Genomic DNA, 25,055 nt, shown 5'->3' on the forward strand with positions numbered 1-25,055 from the left:
AAGTCATATGTTCATCATAAAAGAAAGGATAAAATAAGAGAAAGGCATATAGTGGAACACTACCCAACTGTAAAAAGTAAATCATCCACAGCATCAAAGTATGAATCACAAGCATGGAATATTGAATGAAAAACACTGAGTCACAGAAGAATGTGTACTATATTATCACATTAATTTAATATTTCAAAACATGGAGAATATTTAGATAAAAACATAGGTTATAAAATTATGAAGCAAAAAGCAAGGGAATGATGATACACAATTCAAGCAGCGTGTTATTTCTAGATAAGAAGAAAGAGGAAAAATTGGGAAGTGCACACATTCTAATTGCAATTCATGTCTATTCCTTAGCCTGAGTGATGAGTATATGAGTGTTAATGTCATCATTCTTTATATATAAATATACATTTCATGTAGTCATTTGTATATGTTGTAGAGCTCATAATTTAAATAAAAGAAATTATACGAATAACAAATATGGCAAAACTTGTGAAAGTGTCACTTGATTAACCAAAGGATGGATCATTCTTTGCCAGAGTGAAAAGGAGCTGTGACTGCAGGATATGCACTGCCAGAAGTTCCAGCAATTCTTTGGGGACACCAGTGCATACATAAACATCTGGCAACTGGCACAAAATAGATATTTAGTAAAGTTGGAAAAAGGCCAAGCGTGGTGGCTCACACCTGTAATCCCAGCGCTTTGGGCGGCCAAGGCGGGTAGATCACTTGAGGTCAGCTCAAGACCAGCCAGGCCAACATGGTAAAACTAAAAATACAGAAGAATTAGTTGGCATGGTGGTACATGCCTGTCATCCCAGCTAGTCGGGAGGCTGAGGCAGGAGAATCGCTTGAACCTGGGAGATGGAGGTTGCAGTGGGCCGAGATCGTGCCTTTGCACTCCAGCCTGGGCAACAGAGTGAGACTCGTCTCAAAAAAAAAAAGAAAAGAAATAATAATAAAGTTAGAAAAGGAAGGAAGGCCGTGAGGAACAGAGAGGAGAAAGGCAGAGAAAGGGGAGGAAAGGGGCTAGCTACCCTGTGTTTGTAAATAATTGATTCTACACAATAAATAGATTCCTTGTTTGGAAAGAGTTCAGTGCTCGTTTTCACGGAGGGAGAGTTCTATTCTCTTGTAGAATTTAGCCCATTGTGTCTTCATGTTACTAATGGCTATACTGACAGCTATAGCACACCACTGAGACTTTCTTGTCAAACATTAACTACTATGCTATGTCATTATAGATTTTTTTTCTGATAGAGTAATCACTGCTACTTATATGGAATGACAGAAGCTGCCTGATAGTATTTAATCTAATTCAAAAATATAAGAAATACCCCAGCTATGTAAGACATAGAAAGATCCAAAGGGATTTTTTTTTTTTTTTTTGAAAAGTCAGGACAGGAAAGGAAGCATTAAACATATAACTAAACTCTGACAGACTGCACCTTTTGCTTCAGTTTCACGGGAATTGGGGTTGTAGGTAAATAATTCAGTATGTTGATTGCATTTTAAATTGATTTTTTAAAGTTGAATAAATACAAAATAATATTCACAACATATTTCTTAAGTACAAAAAGGATAAAAAAGAAAACTAAAGTACATACCAGCTTTTAGAAAATAGAACATTAATGCAATCTTAAAGCTCTTCGCCATTCTAGCTCCTCACCATTCCATTTTTTATCCTATGAGAAATAATGACTATCTTGAATTTTATTTATATCATTCCATGTTTTTATTTCTAGTGTTATATATTTATACATATTCTTAAACATTAAATTCTTTCCTTACACATTTTTGAATTTCATATAAATATAATCATAGTGTGTTTTTCTCCTATAACTTGTGTTTTTTTTAATTCAATGCCCTCTTTTTGAGACTCATCCATGATGATAATGTGGATGAATAATTGTGTATGTGTATGAAATTCATTGATTTTCATTGCTCTATATAACCTCACTGTATGAATATCACAGCTTATTTACCCATTTTCTTCTTGATGGATATTTAAGTTGTTTACAGTTTTTTATTATAATGACAATATTTATATATTATGACATATATTTTGTATATGTGTCCTGGTTTACATGTACAAGTTTCTCTAGAACTATACCTAGGAGTGAAATTATCAAGTTATACAATATGCACATCTGCAACTTCATTAGGTAATCTGAATTGTTTTCTAAAGCAATTTACTAATTTGTACTTCCACTAGTATTGATTGAAAGTTCCTCTGTCCATATCTTCACTGGCCACTTTTGACACTGTTATGGGTTAGTACTCAAGTCCTCCGATGTGTCCACTTAAATCAGTGTAACTGTGATTTAGTCATTATAAAAATCACACATGTAGATCTATACCTACTACCTGAAGTTGGTGGTTCATATTGAATTTGGCTATAGTCTTCTCTGGACATTTGTCAAAAAGCAGGACTTAAAAAGGTGAATAATTCTTGTTTTTCCAATGAAGTGCTGATTGACAAATATGAGGAAAAATCATGATGTTAGTACAACAAATGAATATTGTATTTGGCACTGCCAGAAAATCACCCAAGTTCTGTGGGTTTCTGACTTTGTAACTACAAAATATTTGGATCAAGTATACTTATTTTAGGTGACATATGAATTCATAATCCCAGGGAAAAAGCCTCATAAAAATAACAACATTAAATATATCTTACAAAAGAACCATTTAACTTGGCAAAATATTAATGAAATAAAACACATGGGTTAGATTTCCCTTAAAATACACATAGGAATAAAATGCACTCAACAAAATATGCTTTGGCTCTTGTCAAACTAGAAACATCTGAAAATAATGTAAGAGATTTTCTTAAACCACGGCATGTTTCTGGCTTTGTCTGCCACTTAATTAAGTGTTGCTTTAATAATGAAGCATATTAGGGATGGGGGCTGCATCCAGCTCCCAAACCATTCTTTATGGGGTAGTAAAGGTAAAGACAATAGTACTCACATTAAAAAAATTTAATTTAAGGCTCTTACCTTTTTAGCATATGTTTCATATCAGCCTTAGTAGTTATTTTCTGAAATCTCCTTTAGTTGAGAAAGTTAGTCATTGTTTTGTCCTTGAAATTTTGGTGGAAGTCTTTTATGATGGCTCAAGGATAAAGGAACTAGGTAAGGTGTTTCCCTGGCAACTCTAATACGATTACTTATAAAGAACCAGAGTTATGTATGCTGGTGAAACACATTTGAAGTTTAGACATTTTTCAAGGCAAGTTATAGTTTTATTTTGTGTCTTCACAATTTGAACTCTTGAACTGTTAAAAGTAAGGTTGTAGAAATGACACAAAAGCATTCATAAATGCCATTTAAAGCAAATATATTAAAACTTAGTGCAATCCCAATACATGTGTAGACACATATTCTAATCTTATGAAAAAATGCATTTTTAAAATAAAATATTAACTGCTTCAGAATTCTAGTTTTGATAAAAATAGGCTATGTAAATCTGACCAGTTATTCTACTAAGGACAATAAAATTTGGAAAAAATGATTTTTAAGTGTTTGGAAGAACAGTTTGTTCCAAGGTTTTGAAAATGCAAAACGACAATAAAGTATCAGTGAGTCAATATGTGGAAGGGATCAAAGCTCAGGGAGATGAACCTGGCTTTGGGGGCCATTTTTCTTTGGAGAGCTTTACTGACTCAAAGGGAACCTGAAAGTCGAAGAGGCTGAGAAGTTGAGCATTACTTTCACAGCTTCAAGAGAAAAGTGAATGGTCATTAGAGTTTAGGACCTATCAAGAAGGAAAGGAGACTTGTAGAAACCCCTGTAGAAACTCTGAGGGCATCTAAACCAGAGACAGGACAAACTGGAAATAGAAGTGAACTCAGCTTAAACTTATCTCAATACTTAAACTGAATCGAGATGATACCAATGCTAATGCCTCTAGATATCTGGCATAAGCAAATACAAATCCTCTTCCTAAGAACATGACATACCTAGCATTAAATTATTTCTACAATGGACACTGCAAATACAATGTCCATTCGCACACATGCGCGCACGCACATACACACACACACACACGTAAGCATACAAGGAAACAAAAAATATGAATAAAAACTAGAAAAAAAATAACCAACAGTAATGGAATCTCTGAATCCCCAGACACTGAAATTGTTAGGCAGAGACTTTAAAATAATTGTGCTTACCATATTTGAGGAGAGGGAAAAAGACATAATTAAAACTTCAGCAGAGAATTGGAATTTGTATATAAAAAAGAAATAAGTGAAAATTCTATAAACAAAAATGGCAATGGCTAAAATTAAAATTTTAGTGGATGGAAGTCTGTTAGTCACAGCTGAAGAGGGAATTAATAGAGTAGAAGACAAATCAGAAAAAAAATCCAGACTAAAGCACAGAGAGCCAAAGGAGAGTAACTACAAATAGAATTAAGAGACATAAATAGTGCAATACAGTGGTTTTGTATACATGTAACTGAAGACTTACTAGAAAAAGAAAGGGAATGGGGCAAGATTAATAATCTGAAGAGGGAATACCTATAAATACTCCAAAAATACCTATAAATACTCCAAAAACTACAGATTCAAGAAGCCCTATGAATCTTAAGCAAGATAAATAAAAAGAAATCCACACCTAGGTATATCATAATATCATTCTTGAAATAATATCTATTTCCAGTTTGTCCTGTCTCTGGGTGTAGTGGCTCATGACTGTAATCCCAGAACTTTGGGAGGCGAAGGTGGGAGGATCACTTGAGGCCAGGAGTTCAAGACCAGCCTGGTCAACATGGCAAAACTCCTGTATCTAAAATATTTTTTAAAAATTGGTAGAGCGTGGTGGTATACCTGTAGTCCAAGCTATTCAGGAGGCTGAGGTAGAAAGATTGCTTAAGCTCAGGAGTTCAAGGCTGCAGTAAGCTATGATCCTGCCACTACACTCCAGCCTGGGTGACAGAGTAAGATCCTGTCTCTAAAAATAAAAATAAAATAATAAAAATTTTTATCCACCAGGAAGATTATAACAATTCAAACTTTCCATCCAAGTATAATAGAAACTCAAAATAGATAGAATTACAAAATACACAGAACTTCAAAATAGACATAAGGAAAAATGGACAATTCCAAAACACACCAAAAATTGTAACACACCTCTAAATATCTAATAGAACAAGAAGGGAATTAGATATTTAGAGGTGTTACATTATAAGATTACAATAATAGAAAAATAATTTTAAAACTTGATCTAATGTAGAACACTGGATCCAGCATGCAGAACAGTTTTTAAATGATCATATACTGAGACATGGAACAAGTTTCAAAATATTTTAAAGGATTGAACAGAATAGGCTCTCTGCCCACTGTGGGAGAATAAGAAGGTAACTAGAAAAATCTCTAAATATTTAGAAATGAAACAGTGGATTTCTAAATAGCTGCTTGGGTCAAAAACGTCACAATAAAATACTCCAAAAATACCTATAAATACTCCAAAAACTACAGTATTCAGTTAAAATACAGAAAATATTTTAACTCAATGATAATAAAAACACAACATATCAATACTTACAAATGGCAACTACAGCCATGAAACTTATGGTTTTAAAGGTAAATGTGAGGAAAAAAGAAAAGCTAAAAGTCAATGGCCTTAATTTCAAGCTCAAGAAATTAAAAGAAAAAAATGATAACAGCAAAATAAACCTAGAAAAAGTAGAAGGAAGTAATGAAGACAAAAATATAAAATCCATAAACACAACTTACAGCAAAGACTTTAGGAAACCAAATATATATATATATATATATATGAATAGCTAAATAGTAATTCCAAGAGGCTAAGGGAAAATGTAAACCTAATAAAAGTCGTAGAAAAGAAACAAGAAGAAGAAAAGCAGAAGTTAATGAAATAGAAAATGCAAAAAAAAAAAAAAAAAAAAAATGGGAATGAGGCTGACCAACAAGACTGACTCTGATTCCTTGAAATGACTAATGACAAGATGGTTCAAAAAAAAATTAGAAGTGGGTACAAATAAATTTTAAAAAGAAGCAAGAGATAAATAAATTAGGAAAAAGTTTATATTTGCAGATGATAAGATTGCCAACAATGCAAGAGAATCTACAAGTAAACATTTAAAACTAATAATATGGTTCAGCAAAGGTGTAGATAAAGAACAGTGTACAAAAATCTTTGAAGTTCCTTTACACTAGGAATAATAAAATAGAAAATGGAATAGGAAAAAAGAATCACATAAAAAAGAAGCAACAGCAATTGAACTATAAAGTATCTAGGAATAAACCCTACAAATACGTGCATGAACTTAATGAAAACAATATGTAATGGTTTATTGAGGAACAAAAAAGAGTACTTGAATAATAGAAATTTTACCTTGTGCATAAATTAAATAAATCAACATGCTAAAGATATCGATACTCCCCAAGTAATCTATATATTCATTACAATTCTCATCAAGATTTCAAATTGATTTCTATGGACTCTGATTGCATGTAAAATTTCTGTAGTCAAAGAACTGCTAAGACATTTCAAGAAGAAGGAACAATGAAGGGGTACTCTTTCTACACTATATTAAGACCTTATAAAATGAAGATTAAAAAAGTGGTGCAGTACTGGCATAAAGGAAAACAAATAGACCAATGACCATAACAGAGACTCCTGAAATAGGCCCAAACATATATGTAAGCTTGGAGTATAACAGCTGGTATCATAAATCAATAGAGTGTTACTACATTTAAAAAATTATATTAGAAAAATGTGCTATCTATATACAGAAAATAAAACCAGACTTCTACCTTACATTAAAAACAACAAATGAATTTTGCATTAAAACCTAGACAGGAAAAAAACTACATATTTTAGAAGAAAATAAAGGAGAATCTTTATGAACTTGGGCTAAGCAAAGATTTCTTAAGTAAGACAGAAAAAAATATAAACTATCAAGCGAAAATGTTTTTTTAATGAAAACATTCAATCTAATTTGTTGCTCGATTTTTAGGAATACAAAGTATTAAAATTACCCAAGTGCCAGTCATTAAATAAATGGTGGCACATCTGCTTAGTGGATGAGTAGACAGCTTTACAAAAAGTCAGCAAGCTCTCCACATGCTGAGTTGGAAAGAGCACCAAGACATTTTGTTAAGTAATTAAAGCAATTTGCAGAACTGAGTGTATAGAGCAAACAACTTAGTATGTAAAATTGTGGAAATAGGTCAGGCATGGTGGCTCATGCCTGAATCTCAGAACTTTGGGCAGCTGAGGTGGGTGGACTGCTTGAGCCCAGGAGTTCAAGACCAGCCTGGGTAACATGGCAAAACCCTATCTCTAAACAAAAAAATAATGAAAATTAGCCTGGTGTAGTGGCACACACCTATGATCTCAGCTACTAGGGAGGCTGAGGTGGAAGGATCTCTTGAGCCTGGGAGGTTGAGGCTGCAGCGAGCTGTGATAGTACCACTGCACTCCAGCCTAGGTATCAGAAACCCTGCAGGGGAGGAAAAATCATGGAAATAAAATACATACTTTCACTTGTTTGTATTTGAATTAAGAAACTTTGGAGGGTTACATCTTGTTTCTTGTGGCAGAGGGTCAGGCAAGAACTAAGTAAATGGTCAACAAGGATATGTGAGTGGGTATCTTTCTACTCTATATATGTACATCTTAAAGTTTAAACTATGCTAATATATTACTTTTTAAATTTTAAATTTTGATAAAGAAAACTTGTATATAGCAAATATTTCCTGTCAACAAAGCTGAAAAACAAATTAAATGTAATTACAACAAACGTAGCAAACAAAGCCTTAGTATTTGCAGTATGTAAACTATTCCTTCAAATCAGTAAGAAAAAGACACTCCATATGAATCCATGAAAAGAATATGAATTTGAACAGATATCTAACTGAAGAGAAATTATGAATATGTTCAGAGTATAAAACATATTTACTCTCAACACTTATCAGAAAAAGGTAAATTAATACAAAAAAGATACCATTTTCATCCATCAGGTCAAATTAAGGAGGTTTTATTGAACAATGTCAGATATGTGACAAAAAGTCACCCTTGTGGGAATGTTGATTGGTTCTGACATGTTGAAGTGTAATTTGGCAGCATTTAATAAGATTAAAAATCTGCATATCCTACAAACCAGAAATTTCACTTCTGGATATGAATCCTAGACAAATTCCTGCAACTGTGCACAAGGAAGCACTTATCAGGATGTTCCTCTTGGCTTGTATTTAACAAACACTCATGTAGCACTTACCACATTCCAGTCATGATTCCAAGCACTTTACAAATATTACCCCATACAATCCTCATAACAACTCTAGGAGGTAAGTACCATTAAGATCCTCACTTATAGATTAAAAAAAAAATACTAACATAACAAAAATGTTGAGGACATTGCCCAAGGTTATGTGGCTTGTAAATGGTAGGACTGGATTTGAACTTAGGCTGGCAATCCAGCTCAAGTGTGCTCTTTCAACCCTAAACCCACATTACCTCTTAGTAAAATTCTGCAAACCACTTAGAGCTTCATCAATAGAGGAATGGATATAATGGAATAGAGGAATGGATATACAAAATGCACTATATTCATAACATGAAATGCTATCAGCAACTAAAAGTATAGCTATCTGTCTATCTATCTATCTATCTATCAATCATGTATGCATCCATCTATAGGTAGCTATATCATTTATGTACATATGAATAACTCTCAAAGCATAGTTGAAAATTTTTTCAATGTAAACAATTTTATATGAATATAAATTATTTATAAATGAATGCCTCTCAAACCTTAAAGACTGCATTTCTTTATGAAGCTCAAATATTCTGATGTAGTGATTTTGCTTTCTGAAATATCTCTTTAGATAAATCTGTTTCAATTCTAAAAGCATTGATAGAAATCTAATTTTATGACATTTTCAAATCAGTTGATCTTTTTATCATGACTGCATTGCAAAAACAAAAATTCAAGTCAGGTCAGAATTTTTTTTCTGTAGCTGAGTGAATCTTAGTTATATGTGGTTATACAATTTCATTTTACAATTTATTAATGTTTTTCCTATTCAAAAATAACATGATCGGTGCAGAAAAATCAGTAAGAGAAGTAAAATAAGGCATTCTTGTGACCTCATCAGAGCAGATATCCACCTTTCACACCCTGATGATTAGTTTCTTTCCCTCCCTCCCTCCCTCCCTCCCTCCTTCCTTTCCTCCCTGTCTCCCTTCCTTCCTTCGTTCTTTCCTTCCTTCGTTCCTTCCTTCGTTCCTTCCTTCGTTCCTTCCTTCCTTCCTTCCTTCCCTCCTTCCTTTCTTCCTTCTCCCCTCTCTCTCTTTTTCTGTTTCTCATTTATTCACCTATCTGGATATTTATCCATGAAAAAATAGAACCTGTTTCTCTCCTATGAATAAAGCTAGTTATCTTACAGCAGATCTGCTTTTTTCAGGTAAGAGTCACTTGATTCTTTCTTTTAGTTATGTACTGAAGAATGAAGATGTTCTCATTGTCCTTGGAAATGTATTGTGAAAACTTTCCTGGTCTTAAAAAAGCCACTGTTCACAATAGTCCTTGAAATGCAGACGCCATCCTGATAAGAGATGGATCAATTTCTCTTTAAAAACAAAACAAAACAAAACGAAGACAGAAAATATTCAAATGTTGGAGCATGGTTAAGATGAAAAAATATATAATGCATTATAGAATATAAATGGATTATTATTATTATATCATTTTGAGACAGAGTTTTGCTCTTGTTGCCCAGGCTGGAATGCAATGGTGCAATCTCCGCTCACTACAACCTCCACCTCCCAAGTTCAAGTGATTCTCCTGCCTCAGCTTCCTGAGTAGCTAGGACTACAGGCATCGCCACCACGCCCAGATAATTTTTTTTTTTTTTTTTTGTATTTTTAACATAGACGGGATTTCTCAGTGTTGGTCAGGTTGGTCTCGAACTCCCAACCTCAGGTGACCCACCCGTGTCAGCCTCCCAAAGAGCTGGGATTACAGGTGTGAGCACCTAGCCAATGGAATATTATTTTATATTTAAATGATATAGGTAAACATTATTAATCTGAAAAGATGTTTGCAACATATGTGAAAAGAGATTATATTATTCAGTATAATCTTTTTTTTTTTTTTAAAAAAAAAAGATATAAATATGTAACCTATCGGTCCCACTTCACTGTATTAGGGAGCAAATGTGGTCACATCAATTTTATTTTTCTAATTAATGTTCACATTCTCACTTCTCCTTATTATCAGAAACTATTTTCCTTTTATGCTAAACATGTCTCCATTGTCTCCAGTTGGAGATTTCTCAGTTTAGATTAGTCTTGCTTCCAAATGTCAGCTGGAGAGAGAGTCTGACAAGCCTACAATTATCAGTGTTGTAGATATCATACTGTGGGTCACTGAGGACTAGTTAGTTGTGCAGGCTCTTAACCAAGACTGCTCTAGGGTTGTAGCTTTCAAAGTCTGGGTCCCTGCCTCAGTGGTGCCCAGGCTTGGTCCCAAGGTCTCAGCTACTCAGATCTCTGTCACATGTTCAGCCTCAGAGGAAGGGCTTTCACTATCAGCCACAGCTGGACCCAAATCCTTAGGCCCTTGAGTCTGAGTCATCAGGTGAACCTCCTCCACTGCTTCTCCACCTGGAGCCATTTCTGTGAGCAGACCATGGACTTGTTCCTTTCTGTATGACCTATCATGTTTCTCTGACTTCAAGTCTTGGCGAGAATTTTCCCTTTCCATTGTTTGCTATTATAAGACATTCGCAGCACTGTGATGAATGTCTTTATAACCGAGTCCTAGAAATTGAATATCTGGATCCAAAGGTGCACATTTTTATAGATTTTTCACAAGCCAAATTGACCTTCAGAAAGGTTTCCTGCACCCAGGAGAGCCCTCCCACGAACCTAGGTTAGGCCAATTCCGTCAGGTGGAAAGTTTTTAATAGTAAATGGCAGAAAACCCAAAATAAAATTACTTAAGCTGTTAAGGAATTTATTAGCGTATACTGAAGGTTAGATCTTGCTAGCTTTAGGGGCAGGTGGTTTAAGGGGCCAAAATGAAGTTAACAGTTTTCTTGGTGGCAAAAGGACAACAGCAGCCAGACCTTATACCTTCTTGTCATCAAGCCGAGCAGCTTAGACTTTTTTCTCCCAAAGTTGAGCATTCATCGTTGTCCTCTCATTGGCCTGGGAGGTGTCACACACCTCCCCTGCATTAGTCATTACAATTATGGGAATGCAATTACTCTAATTTGGCTAAGACCAATTAAGGCCCATCCTATTTGTGGCCATCAACTCTACCCAAAAAGATATGGTTTCCTAAGGGAATTTGGGTGCAGTTTTGACTAGAAGTTGAGCAAGTGAATGTTGAGTGGCAAACACAGGGGAAAGTAATCTTCACCCCATGAGTAGTCCCTTTAATTGATCCAGCAATTTATTTACATGTAGTATGATTACCTCTGAATGGAAATACTTATATTTCCACTTGTACACCTTACACCTGACTCTCCCCACTGCAAGCTTCCCCCCCACGCACAATCCCCCACCACACTCACATGGTTTGATTGAAAGCTCTGGTTGGAAGAGGCTCAGAAATGTTTTATCACCTCATGTGTAGGCAAAACCTCAGATAAATAAGAGAAGAAAGCCCATGCCATACACTTAGAGGGAGAGAAGAGCCTCCAGATATAATAATCCACTGGGCACCACCAATTAATTTATGCATTAGAGGTTTTAAAGTGCATTCTTCTTAAAAGAGAGAGAGATGAGGCAATGTGGGAGTGCTTGTGAGGGATCCCCAATGAATTAGGTCTGAAGAGAGGAGTTCTATATTTGGATGGTAAAAGGAAGGGAGTTAGCAATTTGGGTAGATGCAAGAAGGAACCATGCGGGCTCAGAAAAATCCCTAGTGCTACCAGGGAAGTTTCATTCAGTTGTTTTGTGTTTTGTAAGCGATACCAATAATATAATTAGACTTTTGCTCCTTCACACTAGCCATTTTTGCTTCTCTTGTGGTATTTTTCTTCTATCATATTTGGCTTAAATACTATCTCATTCCAGTGCTTCCCTTCCTCCATTCCTTTCCCAAGCCTTTTTTCTGATGCCTGCTAAAAGGCCCCACATCTGATATTAACCTAAAACTTCCTTGATTTCTTAAAGTGAGTTATTCATTAACAGAACCTAAATTACTGGTTGTTAGGCAAATCTAATTCTTTTAAACTACGGATCTGCTCAGAGAAATCTGCAAATCTCGTGTAAAAATAAGTGAAGCTTTGTGCCAATTATTAGGCCTAAGCAGAAGTTTGGGAGAGAGAGAAGTTACTTATTTGCCTGATTCCGCACGCTGAGTCCATGGGGAGGGAATGAAGTGTACCGCTGGCTTGACAAGCAGCACAGGGAGACGCGGCTGCAGCCCACAGGACTGGGCAGCAGCTGCAAGGCTGCCTCTGAGCATGGTCATGGGTCCCAGCCGCAGTGCTCTAAAGATCAAGAATTTTGCCTTCTATTTTCTATGACCAGAGATTCCCATGCAAAGAGGTATGGCTATTTTCTTTCATGTCCTTTTGTTCAGCAAAAACAAAAGCTAATTAAAGTAAATGTCAGAGGCTGCAGAGAGGCAGAGTGGGGATAGGAGAATGGAGCTGAGAAACTTCCAGGGGCTGGCTGATTATGCAGATAGAGCGCATTTGGGAGCTGTGTGTCTAGCCATGTATGCATGCATTTCGGTTATTAGGGTAAAAAAGCCACTTCTCTGTGGGTTATTAAAACATGTCTCTAGGCCTCGGGAGCAGAAAACTGTGCTTCTAGATTCATATTATGTGCATTTTTGTTTTGCTCCATAATAATCTAGTCTGTATATTACTATTTTATACATTTGTTTACCTCAATCAACATTTTGCAACCAACAAAGAAACTGGCTCTGCCTATGAATTTTCAAATAAAATTAAATACTGTAGCATCTTTATAGTCAGTAGGTTGAACAGGGTCACCATTACTGTTGGCTGCTGCTGCTGTTTTTTCCTTTGGTGTTTCAGATATCTTAAAAATCATAATTAAATCTAACCACTTTTTTGTTCTTTCAGATACATACTTAAATTGCTATAGTAGTCAACCATTGAATTAAATGACATTTATATATTTTCAATTTAAAAAGCAAAAAAAAATTTAGAGAATTATTTAAGTTGGCCATAAAGATATTTAGTAAAGGAAACTTAAATATAAATGAAGATACACTTAACATTGAGTTTTCCTTGTAGTTTGAGAGTTTTGGTACATTTTCTGAAGGAACAAACCCACAGAATTTGAATTAGGATTTTTCAGCAAGGTTTGTATTATTCCAGAGCAAAAATGACCTGCAAAGTCAAAATTTACAGGTGAAAATAAATACAGTGTAAAATTATGACAAGTCATAAAAGCCTTGATTTTAAAAAGTTTATTAGACTTGAAGATAAGTATTTTCTCATTCTTCTGGAAGGAAGTGTTTCCTATTTGTGTTTTAATACGTTGAAATATGTAATCAAAATTAAGTAGCTTTTTGATCTCTTGCCTAAATAGGTCACCAAACCTATTTCTTTTTAATATACTTATGAAATAAGCTTGCTACAAACTTAGATTGTGTGCACTCCAGCAAAAAGACAGGGCTGAGTCTTTTAGGATCGCTTGGAATAAGTCAGCCTCAGAGGCTTTCAGTAGAAGTGAAGTGTAGCAACGCGTCACAGCCAAGGAAGCCCTGAGAAGTCCAGGGAACAATAGACATCTTGTGGGAAGGGCTGAAATGTATGCAGCCAATTCCCATGGGAACGCCTGTAGTCCTTTCACGCTGTGTGAAAAAGATGCTCCTTCAAAAGAAACTTTAATCCTTTCTTTCAAGAGAAAATCTGAGAACTTTATTGAAAGTTTCTAGAACTGAAATAAGTCTAAGTTTGTTAATGAGAATTTTTTTAATACAGGTGAATAAAACGAAAATATTTTGATACATAGTAACATAGTCTAAAGCATAATGTAAATAAATTTTGCCTTTCTGGAATTTTCTGAAGTGGGACAGCCAGGGAATATCCTAACCTAAGTTGCAAGCTAGAGGCTGAATTCTTCAGAATAAATTGGTTTCTTGAGTTAATTATGGTGATTGAAATATCTCCCAAGAGTTTCAATTATTCTACAGGCAGTATCCCAATAGTGTGGCAATTAAGTCCTCTGGTTCGTGTATATTTTTATTTAGCAGAATCTACAAATGCATAATAGAGTAAGCCACTAATGTTTTATTAGTGGGTATTGAGTGTAGGTCACCTTATAAGTTGTAAAGAAAGTAGCTGGTGCCCTGAAGGGGCACTCCTTTCTCACTAATAAACAAGGGAAGGAGTGCTACACTTCCATGGAAAACTCAGGTGTTTGGATTACCCGCCACAAAAAGTTTGAGGTACATTGTATCCCAGCCCATTTCTGCTCTATAAAAACATTCACTGTTATTGTTCAACCTTGGCAGGGATAGGATCACAGTAAAGCTATCTCTCCAGGAAACAAGATAAGGTTGCCAAAAAATCAACAGGGATACATTCAAGAGACTGAAGTTTATAGATGAAAAGTGAACAACCCAGGGTTAAGGACAGAATGACTAAGATAGGGAAAGGACAACTAAGATATAAATATGGCACAAATGGAAACAACCTAAGCATCTTTAGCTCTGTGAACTCAATTTAGTGAACAGTACAGTAGTGTATTAGTTTTTAAAAGGTATGGCATGGGATGTGTTAACTGGTGGACCATCTAGAGGAATAATAGTACTCCTAAGGATATGATTGCTGGCACTTCTTCTGTGGTTGCCATATGCCAGGCTCTGTGTTAAAAGTTTTACATCATCTCCTGAAACCTCCCAATGACCCATATCAAAATCCTCAGGAGCAAAGGAGGAACTCGAGGCTCAGGAAGGCTAATTAACCTGCCCACATTTACATTGTAGGTAATGGCATAGCTGAGCTTGGAACCCCGTTGAGTCCAGATTCCCATACTCTTATCACTCTGCTCTTTTTACCAGAGTTCCATAGAATGTTCAATTCCGGACTCTACACAATTTAAAAAAAAAAAAAAAAAAAAGAAAGAAAACTGCATAAAAATGTAATAATTAAAAATCAGTAATAATGAATAGAGGATTAAAAGGGAGGGCTAAGGCAATATCATCTATTCCATTAAAAGAGGAGACTTCATTAGTATCTTGTAAATTAGAAAACTACCAGTGAAAAAATACAGCTACTCATAAATGACTGGATTCTTGATTTTTATACAGGAATTCTTCAAGGGGATAGTTCTCCAAATGTGGATGGCATAAAAACATGATTGATCACCAAGTGTCTAGACAGATTTATGAGGTCATTCTCCTGGAACATATGACCTGGTTTAACTGTGGTCACCCTGACCACACTCTTTGAATAGACACATCCTAGTGAGCACAAAGATGAGATTATCTGCATGATAGCCACCTGTACGCATTGCCAGAAGAGAGAAGATTTGACAGCTATAGATCTACCACAGGAACAGACGACTTAGGGGTAGAGGAGAATGCAGGCTTTAAAATTGTCCTTTTTAAAGTGCACTGTTAACTGTTTAAAGGAAGTTTCCAGTGCCCTTTTCTCCATCAGAGTGTCAATAGATTAAGCAGGATAAACCTTTTTTCTGAGAGTTGCTGCAATATTTAAAAGTACAAATCCAACATATCTGGTCCACGTGGATTTTTATGAAGAACTTCCCAGCAAATAAGGAAACAGAGAGAGTATGTATGTTGTGAAGTAAGTTTGTTCTGTTTATTAGCAACTTCCCGCATACTTAAACTTTCAACAATATTACTCTAGAGGCAGAGCAAAGGGATATTTTCTTTAGGAGTTGACTCTTACTGGACGAACGCTCAGTGTTTCCAAAACCTATGTGAAATCTCAGGGAGAGGGAAGTGTTAATGAAGCTGCAGTTCTCTGCTCCACCCCTGGGGCTCTGAGGGCTGGCTCCCTGCAGCCATTCGGTTCACCTGCTTGAGTTCCTGTTGAGAACTGTTTCCTGCGTGGCTCGCCCCCGCCCCCATTCTTCCCTGGGAAAGTATAGATTTTCAAGAACACAAGGAGTTCTGTTTTCTCTGTTAAAAACAACTCTCCTTTACTGGAGCAGGCTTTGTGTTTCACCCCAGGAAACAGAGCGTTGCACTGGGAGGTAACTCCGCTGGGTGAGGTGCAGCCTGTCACCTGACCGGTCTCTGGGGCCGCCGGTGCCATCAGGCTGCATTCCTTGAATTCTTCCACCCGGCACCCGCTCCGCAATGAACAACTACAGGTTCACTGAGCTGAGCGGATTCCACTCGCTGTGGCCTCGGAGCCTGCCTGAATCTCCCGCCCAGTCTCAAACCTTGCCGCTGAGTAACTGCAAGGGCGCCTTTGAGGAGTAGCACGCAGGTAAAGCGAGTTTGCGCGGGGTAGCTGTGACTCCCTGAAATGTGCCACGCTTGGCGCAGTCATTTCTGTTTCTGTGGTTTCTGTTTCTCCTTACAGAAAGCTGATTCGCCAGCCAATATCTGTTAAAACAAACAAACAAACAAACAAAAAAACCTAAATAATGAGAAGGTGGGCCTCCGATTAGAGCCACTTAAAGATTAGAGAAAGAAATTATGAAGGAAGCAAACTAAAGGCAGTAAGAAAGAATTTTATAAGCCGGTTTTTAAAAGTTATACAAAAAGTAGGAGACTTTGGAGTCTGACTTACCTGCATGTGAATCTTGGCTCTGTGTGTAACTTTAGGCATAACACTTAACCTCACCCGTCCTGTTTCCTCTTAGGTGATAATATCTACCAGCAGGGCTGATGGGAGAACCAAGAGAAGAAAGTGTCTAGTGTCTAGCAAAAAGGTTGATGTTTAGAAAGTATGTGCACATATGTGCATGTGTGTACATATGTGTGCTTGTGTGTAGATGGTGCATGTATATGTATACATGCACACAGGCCACAGGTCTATGACATTCATAAGGATAGGGAGTTTCTCAGAACATGAGGTAGAATTTGATCTGGCTCTGACCATTCTGCTATTACAAAAAGACCAGCAGGAGAAGCCAGACACCTGAGCAAAATATTGAAGAGAGCTGCTGAAAAATAAATAACGTGCCTTGCCAGCCTTTATCTAGGAAGGGACGTGCAGCATGTGGAGGTACTCACTGAATGAGAGCTGATGAGAATGGAGGTGGCTCAATAATAATCTCACACAGTCATGAATACAACTATCCTGGGAGACCAGCTGCCTTCAATCCTGACTCTGAAACTTACCTTTCAGGTGCCTCTGGGGTGGTGGTTACTTTCCTCTCTAAACATCAGTTTTTGATTGCATGGAGTTGTCATAAGAATTAAGTAATTCAATATGTGGGAAGCACTGAGATAAGTGCCTGACATATGGCAAACCCCCACCAAATATCAGTTGTGTCATTATTTTAGAAAGGGATTGTCTACACATTATCACCTGTGACCCTCAAAACACCCTGGAGAAATAGACTAGGTGTGCATTAACCCCATTTTGCAGATAAGAAAACCAAGCCTCAAGAAAGGAAAAAAATGTGAACTAAAGGTCCCACAGCAGCTGAGTAGCTGAGCTGAGACTTGATCCTCAGTTTCTAGATGAGCAGATGACTTAGTATGAACTCAGCACAAGGTGCACTGAATAAAACCCTATAAAAATCTTAGCTATCCTGAAAGGTGCTTCTCAAATGCCATTTCCTCCATAAAGCTAATCATTATCATTTTCCACTGTAAGTGACTTCTCTCTCCCTTGTACTTCCCCAAACTTCTTTTTGTATTATCCAGGAGATTTTTCTCTTGGTTATCCCCATGTTGTAGAATGTGTTTTGAAGATCACAGCTGAAAATGCACAAGAGAGCCCTTTGTAAAATAATGTGCAAATATTACCTCTCCCCAGTCCACCCCTAGATTTGTGAAAGCTTTCCTGCATGGCTGTGTGCTAAATAACTTGATGTTTCTGTTTAGGGCCCAAAGCAATGTTTTGCATGTAATGTACCCTCAAGAGTAGGAGCTGATGTTGGAAGCATAAATGTGGGACTCCACACCAGGTGTCATGTAAATGTGGAGCGTGCAGAAAGAGCCCAGGCAAAGCTTGGGGGTGCCCTTCTATACTAGCACGTATTTCTGCTCCTTCTTGGAGCTCCTGAGCATCTATGGCTGGGGCAGCTAAACCTATTTCATGGAATGCTGGATGTCCAACAAGCTGATGGGTCAGGTGAAGTCATTTCCATCCACCTTTCCTGAGTATTATTTTATTGAGACTCTTGTCACTGTAAATGTCTGAACCTGGGAGGAAACTGTGTTAAGAGAAAAATGTAGGAAAATGCTGTGCTGATTTTTCTTATAGATATTGTGATTCATCCTTCCACATTTGCCAGGTTGCAAACTGCTTTGCTGTACCTCACTCTGTGCTCCACTTCTCTCTGAAAGCTTACCACTCTCCTTTGCTCTTCCTCCAAGCATCTCCTCTTCTTGCTCTCTGGTTGCTCTAAATCCCAGGGCACAGATGGGTAAGGATCCAGGAGCTGTGTAGGAGGGAAGAAGAATTAATTTTCTTGCTTGATAACTATGCTCACACCTTCATCACTAAATATTAATAATGCTCGGAGGACCTTTACTCCTAACAGTAGCCTCACATCTTACATGGAGTCAATATTTCATAATGGTTATGAACTCGGAGTCTAGCACTACTGGATTCTGTGGGTTCAAATTCCATCTCTCCAGCTTGGTAGTTGCATGGCTTTAGCAGTTATTTGACTACCTCAGGTTGCTTACCTATAAAGGGAGGTTGATATATCTCCATATAGTTATGAGGATTAAATGAATTAATATTTACAAAGTGTTTATGCCTGGTACATAGATAAAGGTATGTAAGTATCAGGCATCATTTTTCAAAAGTTGGTAGATAGTATAAAAACAGCATATAGGCACTATTGCCCTTGAAATCCCTAGGGCCCATGAATCGTACCACTTAGAATACTACAGATTGCTTATTTAGTTGAGTGTCTTATGAAAGATTTGGCTTGTATTTAGAGGCCATGTTGTATGAAGCCTTTGTGTCTTTAAACTTGCACTCAACACAAAGAGATGCTCTCAAAGCAATAGCTCAGAGGAGAGGTCTGAGACTACCCAAGGGAACAATAGACTCTCCTCTCCCTTTTCACACTCTTTCTGGCAAACACATTCAGAGTAAAATGCTAGGCAGAATTGCCTATTGCTTATATTAAATAACTCACTCTTGGCTCTCACTATCTAATCATGTGGCTGCATTTGTATATGTATAAGGTGATTCCACTCTACTGTAAACTGTGAGGGAAGTCCACTGGACTGAAATCAGGAGACTAGCCTTGCCACAGCTATTATGGGGCCTTAGGGAAGTCATTAAACCTCACTGGCCATTAAATGATTACTAAGATCTCTACTAGTGCAAATGGTCTGTGATTATATTAGGCCCAGAAGAGAGCTGATGAGAATAATCAGATGTCTAATTTGTGCCATTGCCCTACTCTCTGTAGACTGTTAATTGGGTGAGAAATATAGTGGGACTTTATTATTTCAACTGTGGGAATAGAGGGAAGGTTGCCTCATCTCAAAGCCCTCCTCTTTAGCCTGCATGGCAAGGCTATCATGTTCAATTTCAGTGATCAAGTTCATCTTCACATTCAGTAGAGACTTATCTAACCCCACTCTCCTAAGCAGCATCCTTTATTTCATTGCTATTTGATTATAGAATACATAGGAGTAGGGTAAGTACTGAGGTCACCTTTTCAACTGATGGAGGGGGGAACTTCTACTGCTAGCATAGCGAAGCAGCCCTACCAAGAGGGTAAGCACTGGTTTCTTTATCCTGGTTCTGGAAGACAGGGTTCCAGGAAGTGGGTCTCGGTGGTGTTTCCTATGCTCCTTCTTTTCTTTTGTTCTCCCTTTCTGTTTGATTCTGATGAGAAGCTGCTTGAGGAAAATCTGGCAAGTATTAGGCATGATTGTTGCTTGTCCTTGTGACATGGAGAGAAGAGAAGGATGTAGAAAGGAGAAAATGAGGCTCATGTTGACTTTTAAAGTTCAAATTAAATTCTGGAGAAACCTAGTAATTTTTGACAAGACTTTTTGAGGCAAAAACAAAGACAGAGCTCATTTAAAGATGATTAAGCCAGGATCTGTTACTCTAGGCACATGTTTCCAAATTTCTTTTTTCTCTCTCTCTCTCTGCTGGACACGAGGTTCACATTCTGAGCTTATGCCATTCTGCTAGTGGCTATATTGTGTCATTTGTTTCCCTTGCAGAGAGTGTCAATGAAGACCTCAAAGTCTGGAGAAAAATGACCTTTCATGGAATACAAAATATACCTCCTGCTACGTGTTTTTGTCTTACTGACCTCTGATAACTGAAACACATGGCTCTGAGTCTGTAGAAAGTCAACTGATCAAACTCCTCCTCGCCATGCATCAACTTTTCAGACTGGTTTTGGGACAAAAAGATCTCTCACGAGCTGGGGACCTCTTCTCCTTAGATGACTCTGAGATTGAAGACAGCCTGACAGAAGCTTTGGAGCAAATTAAGATAATTAGCTCATCTTCAGTAAGTAAACTGTTTTATAGACTACATCTCTGAAATGGCCTATCCTAGAGTTAGAGATTTGTATATATCCTGGCAGAAGGATCTTTGCAGAGGAAAGAGGAAATACCACTAATATTGGTCTCCCTTAACTCTGCTTTGTGGTTTTGTTGGCATCTAAGAAATAACAGTAGGGAAGTCATGGCTTAGGGAGCAGTTAGATCATCTTTTGCCCACACACAAAGACTAGAATTCTGAACATTGCAGACCAGCATGGAATTCTCACAAAAATATTATTTAGGGGCTATTTTTATATCCTTGAAATGACACTGAGAGGAGAGAGAGCAAATTCAGGGGAAAAGCAGGCCTGCAGAGCAGCACAATAGCATCAGTAAACAAGAGCAGGGTATGTGGGAGAGGCTGAATAATGAAAGAAGGCAGGATGACACCTCCTGTCACGCAGGTAATATGAGACAAGGACAACGATCGCTCTGCTGCCAGAAGTGACAGTTGCCCAGGGCTTGATAAGCTGATTCTGCTTATTTCTGTATTGTCTCTATTTTTTATCTTTCCCTTGCTTCTTTTTCTACCCACTCACACCCCTGCCCCTGGGACCTGCCATTTAATTCTACCCACCCATTATTAGTCCCCAGTGTGATCAGACAGATATAAAACCTCCCATCAATCTTTGCATTCCTTTGCTTCTCTTCAATGTCAAGACTGTATATTCTGAAAGCACTTCCCAAAGGATATGGATGTGGAGTGCCCCGTGTGGTTTGATGTTGACCTTCTTGATTGCACTTGGACCCTCTATGAGGCTGGTCTCACTTCAAATGCCTAAGGTCACCAGGCATCTGCCCACATCCTCCCTGCTCAGCAGCGTTTGCCAGTACTTGGCACAGACACCCACTGGGAAAAGGAAAGTGGTGGGACTCAAGCCATACAATACTGAATTGGCAAGTGTATGCATATCTCAGAAACAATAGCGCTCTTCCATGTTACAAAGAAGAGATGTTTAAAAGGTATCCTGGCAACACATGCAGCCTCCTCTTCAAGCCTATTTTCTCTTGCTGGCTGCCATTAATATGCCAAACTCTCCTCAGTGACCAATGAAGTCACTGAACAAAAGCTCTTCTTTTCTCAGGTAATGCTTTGACGACAATTACTCATCCACATCTTTTCCAGAACATTATTTAACTTAGTCTGACTCAAAGCCCAACATGTTCCTGGTACATTTTCATTTTCTGGGTAGGATTTTTGTCCTATTTTCAGAAGCTCCTTCCTTCACACTCCTCTGCAAATAAATTGGCGAAAAACACTGATTTTCATCTTCTTAATAGGAAAACAAAACAAAACAGAAATCAAAGATCATTTAAGTTCCCTAAAGCCTACTTCCACTAGAGGTCACTAGTGGCCAGTTATTGCTTTTGTTTCCTTCATTAATTGCTTTGTTTCACAGACATCAAATTCAGAATTTTAGGACTGTGACTCAGTTCTGTTATATAGCTCCACTGGTTAACTATTAAGGCTGGCAGGTCCCTTGTCATTAGGATCATCATCCATTCCTTCAATTCTCCAAATAGGATCTCACTCTACCAGGAGGTCTGGAGAGACAGGAGTTCCTGTGTCTTCTTCATTTACTAACTTTTACCACATCTTACTTCTTCCATTTCTCTATCTGTAACCATGTCATGGAACAGAAGAAAACTGGTAGCTTCTAATTTAAATATATCAAGTTTGAGGTGACCAATGCCAGGAGCTTCTTATCTTCCTTTTCTGATTAGTGCTCTGAACTACCATGCCTGCTTTGTGGCTTACTCCCCTGTTAGCTGCGTCCCATCCTTCCCTCACATCCAGCCCCAGCTATTCCTCACTAGGCCTTTCCTAATGACCCTGGATCTCAGTAATCAATTCCACCTCTCAATTTCTCTTCAGAAACATAGAACAGAAAGGGAAGACCCCTTTCTAAATCGCCTTTTCCAACAACCAGCATAGAAGATTGCTGAAAAATAGGTGGCTTTCTCCTGCACTTGCAATGATGGGAATATGGTGCGTTTCTAGTATTTTTACTTGCTCCTCAATTTTCGTTTGGTAAATTGTCCCTTTACATTGCATGAAGCCTTGATGGTGTCTCCATCAAGATTCCCTGCTCTTGATGCCACTACCCTTCCCTGTCAGGGGTCGGGGAGAGAAGATTTTCAAGCTTGAAAATCAGAATTTTTTCCCAAGTAATTTAAAGGAAGATACCAGCAGAGAGTGATTCATCATGAGGATGGTGCCCCAAAGAAACAGTTCTTTACTTTCTGCCCCTCTATCCTTATAGCTGCCTTGATCACTGCCCCCTTTAAGGCCTGGCACTTCACTTTCTCCTTCAAATATGTGGCCCACTTATTATCTTTTTATTATTGCTATTATTATTATTATTTGCTATACTTATTCAGACTTCCTCTGTTGCTTATGATCAAAGAACCCTGAGAAAGATGTTAGCTGTTTCATTGTTGGGAGTTCAAATGGTTAACATGTTCCTCCTCTTAGCCGGATGAAATCTTACTTTGTACTTTCTACCTGTTGTCTCTGTTCTGTTCTCTGCCCACAACAATCAAAAGAGTCTAACCTCTGTTTCTACAAGAAAAACTTTAAACCGTTTGAAGATAAGCACCAGGCTTCACCTCTGGCTTGTCTCCTCCCAGCTAAACATCTTAGTATCCTTGGGTTTTTCCATGACAAAGAAGGAGCCTGTGTCAGGGAAAGGTTACACCATCTCATGTTGTAACCCTCAACTATCACAGCTGGAAAACTCAACTTTGTTGGTACATGAGAAATGCTATCTAAGTCATGCTATCCAAATACAAGACTTGAATATATAAATTAGAAAAGGATTTGTTGATTTACAATGAAAATTATAACTCATACACATCAGAATGTTGCTCTCCTCAAGTCTGTTTATTCAGTCTTTCTTTGGATAAGAAATACTATTATTGACAAGGTTTCTTCCTCCTCTATGAGAATCACATTCCAGCCCTTCCTCCCTGAGATTACATCTAACTCACTTGCAGTGTCACCCATGAAAAGATAATGTCTTGGTTTAGGCCTGTAGCTGGTTAATCCCACTCATACTAGCGGACTTTATTGGTTTAATCCTCAAAGGACAATCTTGTTTCTACGTTGTTAGAGAATGCTTCATTGAAGCTTCTAAGTACTGCCTACACTCTTAACATTCTGGTTACCCTCCTCTGGAATAGTCCTAATTTATTATTGTAATTTATCATTGCCCAATATTTGGACCCATTGCTTAGAACAACTACTAATACTTGTCAAATATTCTGTCCTTTTTTACAAATCAGTTGTTCACATTTGTCCTGCGACGTGCTAAGGCATTCAGGTTGAATCAAGACTTGTAATTAGATAAGTCTAAATTTTTTGAAGTGTATTATGCCACATTTTAAACACTGCAAAAAATATTCTGGTCTTTAGGCTCTCATTCCAGAATATCTATGCGTTTTAAACATCATGATTCTGTCAAATATATGCTTTTCACTTTCAGCTTTGTGGAATCCAAAAATTTGGCAAGCAAGCCTCCAATGCTTCCCCTAAAGCCACTCACAAAATAATTGAACCTTACTAGATTTTGCTCTCCAGTCCATGTCCTCTTTTTCTACCAGTTATTCCAAAATACTGCTATGGGATGTTTTGCCCTCATGCTTTACTTTGAAAACGTGACTCTTCAACTCAATATCCTCTCCAAGTTCCCAAACATACTTTAAGTTTTGTCTTTTCATTTCGAGTCCTTTCTAGATCACTTTTACCTGATAATCATTTCTTGTACTAACTTGGCTTTCTTCCCAGACTACTCCAAGTGAGATTGTTTCCTTATGCACTTATCCCCTTCTCCCACCTTTCCATTGGTGTTCACCTCATACCCAACTGATCCATCTGCCTTCCAGTTCTTTTAACAATGAAACACACCAGGCACAAAGAATCACCAACTTTAATATGTTAGGTACAATAAAAAATCCCTGCATGTCTCTTTTTAATCCAATTCTCCTCCCTTATGGTTCCCAAGGTAACCAATATCCTGTTTGTGTATTTAGCTATGCATGGTTGGTTTTTGTTTTTGTTTTTGCTACGTATGCATGGTTCCAAAGTGAATTATAGCATAGTATTTGGTATTTTTAGACTTTATATAAATGTTATCATAGGGATCAAATTATGTTTTTGAGATTTGTCTATATTGGTACATGTAGTTTCAACTCATTTATTTTTGCTGAGACAGAGTATTCCCTTATATGAATGTGTTACAATGTATCCGTTCTTTTTTTTTTTTTTTTTTTTTGGTTTACATTTATTATTTAAACAGTGCTACAGTAAACATTCTTGTAATTGGCAATTTTGGCCAATTATTCCTTAAGTTCTAAATACTAGTAATTGCCAAGTATTTCTAAAGTACACAATTAAAAGTGAAACA

The 25,055-nt window shown here is 37.4% G+C and overlaps 1 protein-coding gene across 10 annotated transcripts in view; it reads left to right on the forward strand.

Annotated features, from left to right (window-relative positions):
- The first annotated feature begins 12,202 nt into the window (after positions 1-12,202).
- The window catches only part of VEPH1 (ventricular zone expressed PH domain containing 1), a 227,372-nt gene continuing 214,519 nt past the window's right edge, over positions 12,203-25,055 (forward strand). For 5 of the 10 annotated variants that reach the window (XR_004264083.1, XM_032262440.1, XM_032262476.1 and 2 more), the window contains exons 1-2: positions 12,205-12,536; positions 20,320-20,614. Coding sequence is in view for 8 of the 10 variants with exons in the window: in XM_032262440.1 (XP_032118331.1) it covers positions 20,477-20,614 (138 nt within the window). In the remaining 2 variants the exon portion in view is untranslated. Of the gene's footprint in view, positions 12,537-15,957; positions 16,430-20,319; positions 20,615-25,055 lie in introns of those variants that run through there. The other 5 variants (XM_032262452.1, XM_032262461.1, XM_032262488.1 and 2 more) reach the window with 5 other exon arrangements.

The sequence above is a fragment of the Sapajus apella genome, unplaced genomic scaffold, assembly GCF_009761245.1.
Source record: "Sapajus apella isolate SASKATOON/1434 unplaced genomic scaffold, GSC_monkey_1.0 scaffold4, whole genome shotgun sequence".
Taxonomy (NCBI): Eukaryota; Metazoa; Chordata; class Mammalia; order Primates; family Cebidae; genus Sapajus; species Sapajus apella.